This window comes from Pristis pectinata, chromosome 1 (genome assembly GCF_009764475.1).
Source record: "Pristis pectinata isolate sPriPec2 chromosome 1, sPriPec2.1.pri, whole genome shotgun sequence".
Lineage (NCBI taxonomy): Eukaryota > Metazoa > Chordata > Chondrichthyes > Rhinopristiformes > Pristidae > Pristis > Pristis pectinata.
The window spans coordinates 142,498,768-142,513,308 of NC_067405.1; the positions used below are offsets into that span (position 1 = coordinate 142,498,768).

General features: G+C 41.5%; 1 protein-coding gene across 3 annotated transcripts in view; it reads right to left on the bottom strand.

Moving 5' to 3' along the window:
* Positions 1 to 3,403: 3,403 nt before the first annotated feature.
* ston2 (stonin 2) overlaps positions 3,404 to 14,541 on the bottom strand; it is a 92,242-nt gene continuing 81,104 nt past the window's right edge. For all 3 annotated transcript variants that reach the window (XM_052011017.1, XM_052011023.1, XM_052011040.1), the window contains 2 exons: positions 8,276 to 8,478; positions 3,404 to 7,658 (listed from right to left, as the gene is read on the bottom strand). In XM_052011017.1, coding sequence (XP_051866977.1) covers positions 7,575 to 7,658; positions 8,276 to 8,478 — 287 coding nt within the window. In that variant the 3' untranslated portion in view covers positions 3,404 to 7,574. The remainder of the gene's footprint in view (positions 7,659 to 8,275; positions 8,479 to 14,541) is intronic.

Genomic DNA, 14,541 nt, shown 5'->3' on the forward strand with positions numbered 1-14,541 from the left:
TAATCAAGAGCAAAAAACCCATGCTGGAAATATGAAATAAAGACAGAGAAATGCTGAAGATACTCAACGGGTCAGGCAGCATCTATGGAGAGAGAAAAAGAGTTGAAGTTTCAGGCTGATGACATTTACACACAATTTTACAATTGATTTTACAATTCCAAACCATAATCATAAAGTGATTTTGTGGATAAGTACTGCTGATATTAGCTGAACCTGTTAGCTTATGGGAGCTGACTGGAAGAGGGGAAGAAACCACTAAAAGTGACACTACTTCTGTACGGATATTGCGACATGACAAATCCATGTGGGACTGGTGTGCCTCCTTGAACAAAAGGCTTCCATCTGTACCCCATGCACTTTCAGCAGTGTTAGACTCTGGGCAGTGATACATGCCTTATATTATGCAAAAGCTCAAACACAAATGGTTCTGTTAATTAGAAAAATGATAATTGGCCACAGAAATTATAAACAGAGATAAATCCTTTTCTGATTAACCTTTAGGGCAAATTTTAGTGTTGCAGATGCAGAAGAAATCAAGACATTCAGAGTCAGAATCAGAATCAGGGTTATTATCACTGACATATGATGTGAAATTTGTTGTTTTGCAGCAGCAGTACAGAGCAAGACATAAAATCTATAAATTACAAAAATAAATAGTACAAAAAAAAGGAATAATGAGGTAGTGTTCATGGGTTCATGGACCATTCAGAAATCTGATGGCGGAGGGGAAGAAACTGTTCCCGAACCACTGAGTTTGGGTCTTCAGGCTCCTGTAGTTCCTCCCTGATGTTATTAACTGTGTACCTGAACCCATTGTTCATGTGTAAATGTACAATTCTATCAAGGTCATTGGCCTAGAACTTTAACTCTTTTTCATTTTCCACAGATAATGCCTAACCTGCTTAGTATCTCCAGTATTCTCTGTATTTAATAAAAAGTTGGGTAGAAAGATTGACTCATTTATCATGCTGCAGATTCTCACACTTGTCATAAACTTTGGTCAAATCATAACTGTTGTCAACATTGAAGGCTTGTTGTCAACATAATAGATGGAGAGGCAATAAGCTGAGTCAGTCAGACAATGATGTTTGGCAGTGGTGTGGGAGGAGAGGCCAATGCTAAAGTGGCAAACTATCCCACAGTGGTCCACAGGGCTGGTGCAGGAAGGAGTGTTCTCTGCGCCCTGGCTCTCTGGTGTCTCCTTGCCAGCACTAAGCGGATCTCCCCAGATAGAGCAGTGATGGGCATGGCTCACCCGGAGCTTCCAGCAGAGAGCGTAGGTGGTTCTCTTGAGGACTGCAATAGTGATCCATTGGTAATGAGCACCTCTGAGGATTTTTCTGAGACAAAAGTGGAAGCCGTTCAAACTCTGTGTCTGTTTTCAGCATGTGAGCCAGCGTTCACAGCTGTACAGAGGGCACAAATGTTGATGGACAGACACCTCTGTGTTCAGGATTAGCAGCTTCTTGTTCCAGCCACATGAAGCAATAAGCCATGCAGCACATAAACAGGCTCTTCATCCCGTCTCTCCCCTGTCAGGGAATCCTGGACAAGGGTAGGACACATAACCATGAATGGTAATGGAATATTGAGGAACAGGGGGACCTTGGGGTATAAGTCCAAAGATCTTTGAAGGCAGCTGAACAGGTAGTTAAGGTGGTGAAGGCGGTGAATGAGATACATATCTTCATTAGACAGGGTGCAGAATATAAGAACAGGGAGGTTAGGGTACAACTTTATAAAACATTGGTCAGGCCACAGCTGGAGTACTGTGTACAGTTCTGGTCACCACACTATAGGAAGGACAGGACTGTGCAGAGGAGCTTCGCCAGGATGTTGCCTGGGACGAAGTGTCTCAAAATACTTTGTCAGAAAAAAACTTGTGTCCCAGGTTTTTGACTCCTCTGCTAAGGAAAAAGGTTATTCCTATTTACTAGGCACTTCCCTCATGAAATTATGTACATCTTGCAAGTCTCCTCTGTCGCAAAGAAAACACTCTCAGCCTCTCCAGACTTCCTTGATGGCCATAATTTTCCAGTCCTGTTTAACACCAGTTGTGAAAATTTCCTCAGCATCTTCAAGGCTCACAGATGTAGTGGGTCTTGCACAAAGCAAGTCTTGACTGGAGAATTGGGAACCCGCTGTGGCATTTATCAAAGGGAATACAACCTTACCTGGTTCATTCCTAGCAATCCAAGGTGTGGTTACTGCCAGGTAGGTTTTCCTTCAGGTGCAGTTCTCAGTGAATGCTCTCATTACCCCTGCATCTTGGCTTCTTTTTTCAGGGTCCTCATTGCCAGTTTACTCAACCCAATTTCCTGCCAGCCTGATCACACCCCTTTTACCCACTGCTTCCACCCCACCATGATCCAGTCCAACCAACTTTGTACACACAAAGCATCCAAGGCCTGTTTTATCACGAATGATGCCTTGGGCCTTGCATTGTATAAAATGTTGTTATCAAAGGACCTTGCACAAAACATGGCATGAAGTGCCCTAATCAATTGATACACCATTATTACATGTATTTTAATCCTTACCAAATTAATTCATTTTAATTCCCCAATTTCCTTGGTGGTATTTGACCTTACCTGCATCCGTCCTGGTCTTTGGATTGCTAGTCTATTAACATAGTCACTGTGCCACTGTTTTCTACCAGAACACAGAGAACTCAGTTTATGGAACATAGAACAGTAGATCACAGTACGGGCCCTTCAGCCCACAATGTTGTGCCAACCCACATAAACCTACTCTATGATCAATCTAACCCTTCTCTCCTGCACAGCCCATAACCCTCCATTTTTCTTACTTCCATGTGCCTATCTAAGAGCCTTTTAAATGTCCCTATTGTATCAGCCCCTACCACCACCCCCGGCAGTGCATTCCAGGCACCCACCACTCTCTGTGTAAAAAACCTACCTCTGACATCTCCCCTGAACTTTCCTCCACTGACCTTAAACTGATGTCCTCTGGTATTGGCCATTGCTGCCCAGGGGAAAAGGTGCTGACTGTCCACTCTATCTAAGCCCCTCATAATCTTACACACCTTATATATACATCTTTATACCTACAAATGATGGACTGGTTTCGGTTAGGTAAATTTATACACCAACTTCAGTCAGAAATATTTCTAGAAACATCAGGAAATTATGTTGAGAAGCTACATTCCAAAAAATATAGCTGATCTTTGTTCTTTAATGAGTCTGTCCTAATAGTTTAATTACAAAAGTATGCTTTTAATCACTCTAAATACAGCACGAATCAAAGTTGAAGGATGTTTTGTCTTTGGATTACAACAGAATCTTCAATCTGCTCATGTCCTTTTAACAAACATGGTGTAATTAAAACAACCCACTAAAAAAAACTTAATCTCAAGTGAAGAATGCACCCTGGAGTCAAAAAATGCTAGACACCCCAAACATTTATTTAAAAATACAAACAAGTGCCAGTTATATATGGAAGTTTCATTACGATACAACTAAAGCAGACACAAGTGTAAAGAGTATTGATGGGTATATTTTGTTGGTAGCCTAGCTTTGATTTTTTTTTCTTCTTTATAAAGTTAAGGGTAATCAAACTAATTCATTATCATGGTTCTAAAATAAAAATTATATGGCACTTTAAAGCAGTCAAACATCTCAAGGTGCTTCACGGGTGCCTTAACAGAATAAAAAAAATGACAGCAAATCACATTAAGAAATGTTAAGATGGGTGACAATCTAGGCTTCATGGGGTGACAAAGAGGGACTGGGGGTGGAGTTGCAGAGGTTGGATGGTTGAATGGGCAGCCACCAATGGTAGAATGTTAGAATATCAGGGTTACAGAGGAGGACAGCATTGGAGGAATCCAAACATCTCAGAGGGTGTAGGGCTACAGTAAAAAGACATTTTAAATTTACCTTAAAAAATGTAAGACATCTTCACCATGGGAGTAAATTTATCTTTACACCTTCAGAGGAAGTTTTCCTGTGTCCACGCATTACAACTGGGCCGTTACCAGAGATACCTTCCTTTAACCAAATGCAATCAGCTCCTTTAACTGCTGAACCTTCTATAAAAGAATATGTTCTTTTCACAGTGATACACAGCCATGGATTTCTCCTATATAGAGCAAATGAGGACAAAAGCTTCAACAGGAAATTTCTTTGAACAGAATGGATGTTACCGCAGGTGAGGTTGGGTACTTCACTGTGGTACTAAAGCCTTAAAGGACTGCCTATTCACAGTCTCCAAATGTATTATCCTTGCAGCTTATCTTGGTGCGGCAGTGAGCAAGACAGGATATTTACCTTATGATTGGATTAATCAAAAATCTAACATTGGGGTTTGAGAGATATTTAATATAAAGACCAATAAGAGATAGTGAAGGTTCAGAACAAATAATTTAAAAGGGAGTTCTTGTATTGTACGTGGATGCTACGGAACATACACAGCAGGATAGAACAAAAAAAAACAAATGGGAAGCTTGTGACAGTCATTAAGGTAAAGTGACTTTTTAAGTCACTGTAACTCCTTGGTTCCAACAGCCTTTATAGCCTGTAGAACAGTCAAATCATCATAAAAAGGCAAGAACAATTTTTAATAAATCTTTTCACATTAAGTTTCACACACATCTTGTTGATAATACTGATGTTGTGATGCCACCTTAAGATTATGCACCACAAGAGGTGGTATTTGCCCACAGTGCCCATGCCAGCTCTTTGGTGGGACACCCATTCAATTAATCCCACTCTCCCTCCCTGCTCCCAGCCTGTGGACCTACAGATTTCCTCTTTAAGAGCAGCACAGTGAGGGAGCAGTTAGTGACTTGGGTTAGATTCTGACCTTGGTGCTGTTTGTGTGAAGTTTGTACATTCTCCCTGTGATTGCATAGGTTCCCCTCAGATGCTCCAGTTTCCTCCCACATCCCAAAGACATGTTGCAGGTTAGTCAGGTACAGTAAAACTACCGGAGTGTAGATGCGTGACAGGAAAATCAGGGGGAGTTGATGGACATGAAAGGGGGAAATGGGGTTATAGGGAAGTAAGTGGCACATGGGGATTGATGGGAATGCTTTGAGTCTTGATGGGACAAATGGTCTTTTACACCATAAAGGAATATGAGAAGTACATATAATTTACTGTTGAAAGTTATTGGATCAGCTTTCACCATTCTTACCAGATCATAACTCACTATAAAAGTCTACCTCCTCCAATTCTCTTGTCTAAATCTATTTCCTCTGGAAACTGTCCTTCCTGCCTCTCACTATATACTCAATTAAAGTCCTATGATATTTAAACAACAAGTCCCTTTTAATTTTTTTGGACAAAGGAAATGACTTCACCTTTTCCAGTCTCCATATGTAGTTAAAATTCCTCATCCCTCATTCTGTAAATAGCCTTTACACTCTCTGAAAAGCCATGGAATCCTTCCTCCAATTCAGTGAACAGTGCTACAAGAGATTTTGCCGGCATTCACCAAACTTGAGTTGTGGAATATTAAAAATTAGAACCGTATTCTGAATATTACAAATACTTTTACAACAACATTGTTTGTGTCATGTGATTTGCTGGCATACAATTGTCATGGCAATCAACACTCAATATGAAGCTTTGGAAAATTGACCAAATATAAAATTGTGCCTGCAAAATACTATTACAATTTCCTGCCCCTCCAATGAAACTTTTCCTCAGATTCTTAATTCTTTTTCCCTTTTTTTTTCTTTCCACACAAATCCAGGATACTTGGAATACTGACATTTTGCCTCTTTATTCATTTCATTAGTTCACCATTCATTAAATGTTCATCTCAAAATGCCGGGCTACTATAATTTTCTGCTTAGAATAAAATGAAAAAAAAAATTACTTAGACCTTAAAGCAATGTGGTAGTAGCTGCAGCATATTATAGAGATTTTAAAAAACTTTGCCATTCTGCAAATTCTTCTCCTCGTTGTTCCTGGCATTGTTGATTGTGGCCAAAGGTACCATGGTCTAAAGTAGGTGGCAGTCTTCTGGATCCAATATCGAATGTTTCACATACTTCACTCCAATAGGGCAACACACTGGTGCAGCTAGCAGAGCTGCTGCCTCACAGCTCACACAACCTGGGTTCCATCCTAACCTCTGTCTGTGTGGAGGTTGCACATTCTGCCTATGTCTGCATGGGTTTTCTCAGGATGCTCTGGTTTCCTCCACATCCCAAATATCATGCGCATCAGCGGGTTAATTGCCCACGCAAAATTGCCCCTAGTATAAGTGGTAGAATCTGAGGGGGACAAAAGAGACTGCAGATGCTGGAATCTGAAGTAAAAAAACCAACTGCTGGACGAACTCAGCAGGTCGAGCAGCATCTGTGGGAGGGAAGGAATCACTGACTTTTCAGGTCAAGACCCTGTATCAGGATTCATGCAGGGTTCTGACCCGAAGCGTCGACAATTTCTTTCTCTCCATGCATGCTGCTTGACCCGCTGAGTTCCTCCAGAATCTGAGGGGGTGTTGATGGGAATGTGGGGAGAATACAATGGGTCAAGGTAGGATTAGTGTTAAAATGGGTACTTGACAGGCCAGACTCAGTGGGCCAAAGGCCCCATTTCTTTGCTGTATCTCTCTATGACTCTTTCATTTTTGCTAACCCAAAGGCACTAAGACCAGTAATACCAAAGACACTGAGGTGATTACACTGGCCCCATTAATACCTTGGGTAAGATCAGCAAACTCAGCACTGACTGGGGCTTGAAATTTGGATCTCCTGACTTCCATTCTTGGCATCACTGGCCATCCCACCTGCAAGGCTCAGAACTCCAGGTAGTGTATTTACCCACTAATTAGTCAGGGAGCTAAGCAGTCCAAGGAGTATGGGAGCAATAAGAAAAGGCAACATTCTATTAATTTTGCCTGTTGCTACAGAAAGAATTTCTTTTCCAAAGTACAGGGTGCATTTCATTCATCCAAAAAATATTGTCTTTGGATGAATGAAATGTACTGAATTGAAATATTAAAATTTCAAAAAAATATTTCTATGATCTGAAAGCTCCAAACCACAATCTCAGCAGAGTTAAAAAAGGAAACAATGTATCTTTAAATCTGAAGTTTCTCATTCCAGAACCACCCAGAAAAAGACCAGTATCAGAAAACCTCAAACTCAGATGCACAAGTGGCGAACAGGACAAGGAGAACTGCTTCATGCAGACATGTGATGATTCCCTTCTGTGTTTTCAGAAGGGGAAAAGAAGTAGAGAAGGAACAACAAGCCAAAGAGTTGCTCAACTGTGAGAGCTGATATTCCCATGTTCACTCTTGCTCAGGTTCTCAGTACATTCAAGAGAGAAACTGAGATTGATTATGTGGTATTTGATGAGAAAATGCAGTACTCTACATATAATCTATACAGAGGATTGAATCCACCTTTCAATCAGTACTGTTTGTCCCTACACTTTTAGTCATTTAAATTCAGGAAATACATCAATTAAAATTTCTTCTCTTTTGGTCTCTTCAGGAATTGAAATTTGCGCACAGACAGCAATGTGCCACACAGGCGTGCTGAAATGACATTGTAATAGCACAGTCCATTATTTTGTCTCTGCACTGGGATTGCTTCACTGCTGAGCACATTCGTTTGGACGGTCAGCTTCCACACCATCTCCACTTGCAGCCCAAACCCGTTTCTGTTCCATTTCCACCTGCGCAAAATTCAAAGAAGCATCACTGCACACAAGATGGAAGCCTTACTTTTCAAGTTACTTCAGAATAAAATCATGTTACACAACTAATGCCAACACAAATGTTAATATTTTGGTGTTAATATTTGTCATGCCAAGATACATAAAATATATTCTGAAAAAGACGGTGTATTTGTGAATCAATAAATTGTTCCATTATTTTGTCACTGCTCTCAAAAGATGCAAAATTAGAGTTAAAATGTGCAAGGCAGCAATTAGACATTTGCTAAAATGGGTGCCTCTTAAAGTGTCCTCAGAAGAAGCCAATGAGACATTCAGTTGTATTAAACAAGACAACACAGATTGGGCAATAAATATCCACATTCTGAGATGAAATAAAAAGCTGTGTTTTGTTTATAGGGATGAGTTAAGCTCATTCCTTTGTATTTTCCAAGTAGTTGGATTTGATGGGTGGAATGGTGCTAGAATTTTATGGACAAAACACAGAAACAGAATTGAATGTGCAAGGGAGAAAGTTTGAACATTTGAAACATATCAGTGCTTCTGTACAAAGTACACACTGTTCAAGGAAAATGAGATAGTAATGTGCCATAAGATGATGATAACTTTGAGTTTACCTGATAATTGTAGTGTGCTTTGTAAACAACCCACTTTCTCACATCTGTCTTGTCGGCCACTGTGATCGACCTAACTGCTGTTTTCGATGCTGAAGTACAGGGCATGTCGAATTCCACATCCACATAGTGGACAAAGCTAGCAGGCACTTCCCGATCAGAACCCAGCTCAAGGCGGCAGTAAAAAGAATGTGGATGTCCTGAAGCTGGAAAAACAACATTTTATATTTTATAAGCATAGTGAGCATGACAAAGTTGAAAGCATTTATTTAGAACATGCATTATTGGTCTTTATTGAATGATATTTCAAGAAATAAATACAAAATAACCAGAAAAACTAGTTTGTCTATTGCATGGAAGATTCACACAATAAAAATAGGTTACCTGCTGCAGAACTTGGTCAACTGCAAAAGTTATCACGGATACACAAAAGACTGCAGATGCTGGAATCTGGGGCGAAAAGAACCAGGAGGGGAGGGGTACAGAAATGGGTGATAGAAGACCAGAGATGGATTGGAAGGAAAGTGAGACGGGAACACAGGAGGTAAGGGATACCCGAAATTGGACAATTCACTGTTCACGTTGAGTTGTAGACTACGCAGGCTGAGTACGTGGTGTAGTTCTTTGAGATGGCATTGCTATTTTTTGTTCCCTTTCCCATACCCCACCCCCATCACCCATTTTCACCCCCCTCTCCTTCTGGTTCCATCCACCTACATTTCACCCACTGGATCCCCTCCTCCATATGGTTCCATCTGCCCCTCATCTCTCCCCTATTGGTTCCTATTATCACCTTCCTTATTTATGATATTGCAGCACTACAGTAATAGCCTTTGTGCTCCAGCCTCTGTCTCCGCCTTCATCCTCCCCTTCCCCCATATGGCTCCATCTGTTCCTTTCTTTCCATGTCTACTTCCATGTATCATCCAGCTGTCTGTCTCCCAACTCCACCCCTCTCTGTCCTGGCTCCATCTGTCTGTTATCCTTCACCCCTCCTCAGTCCACCAATCTCCTACTGGCTCCCCTCTCACCCCTCTTTACATTGGCTATCTTCCCTCTCCACTCTCAGTCCTGATGCAGAGTCTTGACAAGAAATGTCGGCAATTGCTTACCCCCCCCCCCCCACCACCCCAAAGATGTTGCTTCACTGATGAGTTTCTCCAGCAGATTGTTTTTTGCTGCAAAAGTTATCAGATTGTTGAAAAAATTCTAGATTTTATCTCAAGGAGGTAAGGAATATAATAGTGAAGAAGCTTTGTTTAACGTGGCAAGTGGAACGTTGGGATTCAACTATAAGAAAGAAGTTGAGCATTTAGAGAGCACACCCTAGGAAACTACTTGGTATGAGGAAAATCAAATCCGATGACGTGAAAAACTAGACCTCCTGGCATTAGATCACAATGGATTATGAAGGATTACAATGCAAATATTTCAAGAAACTGCTGTATACACAGCAGCGAGACTGAACTTCACTTCCAGGATTAGTGATTCAGACAAAGGATGTCAGCAAGAGAGAAAAGATAGATGAAGGACAGGAGGCTGAAGGCACAGGAGACTGGAATCTAGAGCAAAAAAAACCTCAGTGGAGCTAAAGGAACTCAGTGGGTCAGGTAGCAGCTGGAAGGGAATGGAATTGCTGACATTTCGGGTCGAGACATCAGGAAGGAAAGGCTGAAGGTCTATAGTAATAGTGTGGGTATTTGTGAGCAAATAAAAAAAACATGTTGAATAAATATTAGTGATTGGATGCTTTGTGTATTTCTATGTAGTACATACAATGCTTACTGTAAAATTATTTCAAAGACAACTAAATTAAGCTTCAATGGTAGTTGATGGACATAGGTAGATCTCTCACAACAATCATTGCTCCATTATAACCTCGCATTTATCAGAAATTGCTGATATTATGTCAGATTATATCACTTTATCTTACAACATAAGAAAATAAGTTTCTTACTACTTCTTCTCCGCTTGGCCCACAATCCTAACTCACCATTCAATATGATCATGGTTGATCTGCCCCAGGCTTCATCTCCTCATTCTTGCCAATTCCCCATCGCCCTCAATTTCCCGCTCTTTCAAAATTTATCTACTTCCTCTTTAAGTACCCTTTATGATCTAGGTTCCACAACCCTGTGGGGTAGAGGATTCTAAAGGTCCACCATCCCAAGAGAAATTGTTCCTATATGCCTCAGTTTTAAATTTCTGTCCCCAAATCTTGTAACCACCTCCCCATGCAGAGATTCTCCCACTAGTGGAATCATCTCAGTGCCTACTGTGTCAAAGTCAAAGTCAAGTTTATTGTCATATGCACAAGTACATGTGTGCACAGGACAGCAGCATCACAGGTACATAGCATCATATAAGCAGCATTCACAAGAAAAACATAAATTAAACATAAACACTTTTTACAAGAAAGAACACAATTAGAACAAAAAATAACAAAGTCTATTTTAGTGCAAAGTGATCAAAGTGTTGCTAAACTCTAGTGATTAGGGTTGTGCTGGTTGGTTCAAGAACTGAATGGGTGTTGAAGAGTTGAAGCCCCCCCCAAGGATCTTATAAGATCACCCCCCATTCTTCTAAACTTCAAATAATATAGATCTAGATCTTTGGACCTTAGAAAAGTAAACCAATCCACACTGATTGGAAGAAATATACAGTTCCACAGGGAAATGTGGCACTTCTAGTTCTTTTCTCGTAAATTCAAGAGTATGTCACATGATTAGGATCAAGGAAGAAGTTCACCATTTAAAATGTAATACATTCCCTTAGTGCAATAAACATCAGTAAGAGTATGGAAAGGTAGAAACTTACAGCAGTGCAACTCTATTGCAACTTTTTGGTAGAGCAATCAAAAGCAAATTTCAATTTCCTGCTTCACCTCACTCCATTAATCCCACATCCTCCTCAGCATCTTCACAAGATGTATATGTCTCAATTTTTCCTCTTTGGCTGATCCCTAATTAGAGAAAATAATCTATTCCTATTAAGACCTAGTAAGGAACCATTCCTATTGATACAATACAACAAGCACAAATAAAGAGCCGCATTATCAGGTCTCCCAGCCAACAAAATTTTCGCAAATGGCATGAGTGTGCTTAGACACATGCCCCTGATATACAGATTGGTTAGTTTAGGTCCTAACTCTGGGTGCAACTAAAAGCTCACTGATTGATTGGGATCCCAGCAGGAGTATGTTAAACAGAGGCAGTGATGGCATCCAGCAGATGTGATGAAAAACTGGAGAGACGGTGCCTCATTATATCTGGCACTTTCAAAACACCATCAGAAATCTGCAGCAGGCTTAATGTTCACAGTCTTACAAGAAGTGACACTGGGCAGGTGAATCAAAGGAGAAAGTATACAAAGAAAATTTGGCCAGAAAATACCCTACTGCAAAATAATGTTTTAAAAACTGCAATACAAAGGGTCATAGTACCAACAATCCAGGAGGACATGTAGCTTATTTAAATTTCCAAAACATACAAGTGGAATGAAATGGAGTTGTACCTCTTTTATTGTAATAAAAGCCATGTTAAATTAACAAATGGAACTTTGCACTGACTATGAATCCTTATTCATGCACCACAAAAATGCAAGAACAGCATGATTAACAAAAATACGCATGATTGAAACTGGACACGATGGTCCAGAAGTTTAATGGTGTAGCTTTATGGCTTTTTATGCACTAAACAATTGGATTGAAATATAAAATGAAGCACAAAATGTCAGATTTATGCTTTGTCTTTAGGATTTTGAGAAACGAATCATGCAACTGAATTGGGCCCTTCTGTGCACTATATGGACTCTCGACCTCACAATCTACCTCATTATGACCTTGTACCATATGTCTACCTAAACTGTACTTTCTCTGTAAATGTAACATTTTATTCTGCATTCTGTTATTGTTTTACCTTGTACTACTTCAATGCACTGTTGTAATGAATTGTTCTGTATGAACGGTATGCAAGACAAGTTTTTCACTGTAGCTCGGTACAAATTTACCAATTTACTTCAATCAACATGTAACACAAATATTGATGCCACTGCTGCAACAATGGAATGTGAATAAGTGACTACAAAATATAGGTGTTGACAGCAAGTGAGGCCCATGGAAACAGGTCTACACCTTAAAGGGGCTGAGCTTACCTTCAGCATCATTGAGGGTGAAGTGAATAGATACAACTCTGCACTTGGTATTTTGCAGATAAGGTCGTCTACTTTTTTGCGAGGGAGAGTGGAGCCCAATCTCTCTGATCTCCCCCATTATGTCGACTTGAGAACTAGGGAAATGAGGGCTCGCACCCCTTTATGCACCCCAGTACTGTTCACCTCAAGTAACCCCAAGCCATCCTGCTCTTTCCAGCAATGGTTCCATTGGAGAACAATCACTTTGAGAACTCCAGCCATGGTGGGACACTGTGCAATTAGGTTTGGGCTTCATGAGCATCTCCCAAAATTACACACAGTTAACATGTATAACTTTGCTAAAAGGACCAGAAATTTTGCTCTATAACTCATTGCACTATCCCACTGCTCCTGCTGAAGGTGGCACAGCTGTTCTGTGTAGCTTCATTTCAATGTAAAGTTCCACCTGCAGAACAACCTTTAGGCCAACTAAGAACACCAGATATCAAAAAAATGGAAGCAAAATACTCCAGGTGCTACATACAAAGCACTGGAGGAACTCAGTGGGTCAGGCAGCATCTATGGAGAGAAATGGACAGTTGACATTTCAGGTTGAGATCCTTTATCTGGACCGAAAGAGGGGAGATAACTAGTATGAAAAGGAGGAGGAAAGGGATGGAGCAAAAGCTGGCAGGTGATAGGTGGATACAGGTGAGGGAAGGATGATAGGCAGATGAGGGAGTGGGGGGGAGGCAGAAGCTGGAAGGTGATAGGTGGAGATGACAAAGGCTTGACGATGATGGAACAACATCTCATATTCCGCTGGGGCAGTCTCCAACCTGGCAGCATGAACATTGAATTCTCAAACTTCCCTTAACTACTTCCCCTCTGTTCCTTTTCCCTTTCCTCCTGATCCACCCAACCATCACCCTATCTCTTTCCCCTCCACCTGCCCATCACCCGCACACTCTTCCCACTGGTTCCCCTCCCCACCTTCCTCCCTTTATTCCATGCTCCACCATCCTCTCCTATCAGACTCCATCATCTTCAGCCTTTTGTCACTTCCACCTATCACCTTCCAGCTTCTGACATCAATCCCACTCTCCCCCCCTGCCTCATCTGCCTATCACCCCCCTCACCTAGATCCATCAATCACCTGCCAGCTCTTGCTCCACCCCTACCCCCCCACCTTTCTATACTGGCTATATCCTCTCTTTCAGTCCTGTTTTAAGAAGACCACTATCATCCCAGTACCGAAGAAAAGCAAGGTAACATGCCTTAATGACTACCGACCAGTGGCTCTGACATCCACCATCATGAAGTGCTTCGAGAGGCTGGTCATGGCATGGATCAGCTCCAGCCTCCCAGACAATCTCGACCCACTGCAATTTGCCTACCACTGTAACAGGTCTACAGTGGATACCATCTCCTTGTCCCTACACTCAGCTCTGGAGCATCTGGACAGTAAAGACACCTACGATAGACTATTGTTTTTTGACTACAGCTCTGCCTTCAATACAATAATACCAAGCAAACTCATCACCAAACTCCGAGACCTGGGACTCAGACCTCCCTCTGTAACTGGATCCTTGACTTTCTGACCAACAGACTGCAATCAGCGAGGATAGGCAGCAATACCTCCAGCAATTATTCTCAGCACTGGGACCGCCCAAAGCTGCATCCTCAGCCCTCTACTCTACTCCCGATACACTCATGACTGCGTGGCCAGATTCTCCTCTAACTCCATCTACAAGTTTGCAGATGATACCACCGTTGTAGGCCGTATCTCAAATAATGATGAGTCGGAGTACAGGAAGGAGATAAGAGAGCTTAGTGACATGGTGTCATGACAACAACCTTTTCCTCAATGTCTGCAAAACAAAAGAGCTGGTCATTGACTTCAGGAAAGGGGGCGGTGTACATGCACCTGTCTGCATCGACGGTGCTGAGGTCGAGAGGATTGAGAGCTTCAAGTTCCTTGGAGTAAACATCACCAATAGCCTGTCTTGGTCCAACCATGTAGACGCCACGGCTAAGAAAGCTCACCAGCGTCTCTACTTCCTCAGGAGGCTAAAGAAATTTGGCATGTCCCCTTTGACATCCACCAACTTTTATCGATGCACCATAGAAAGCATCCT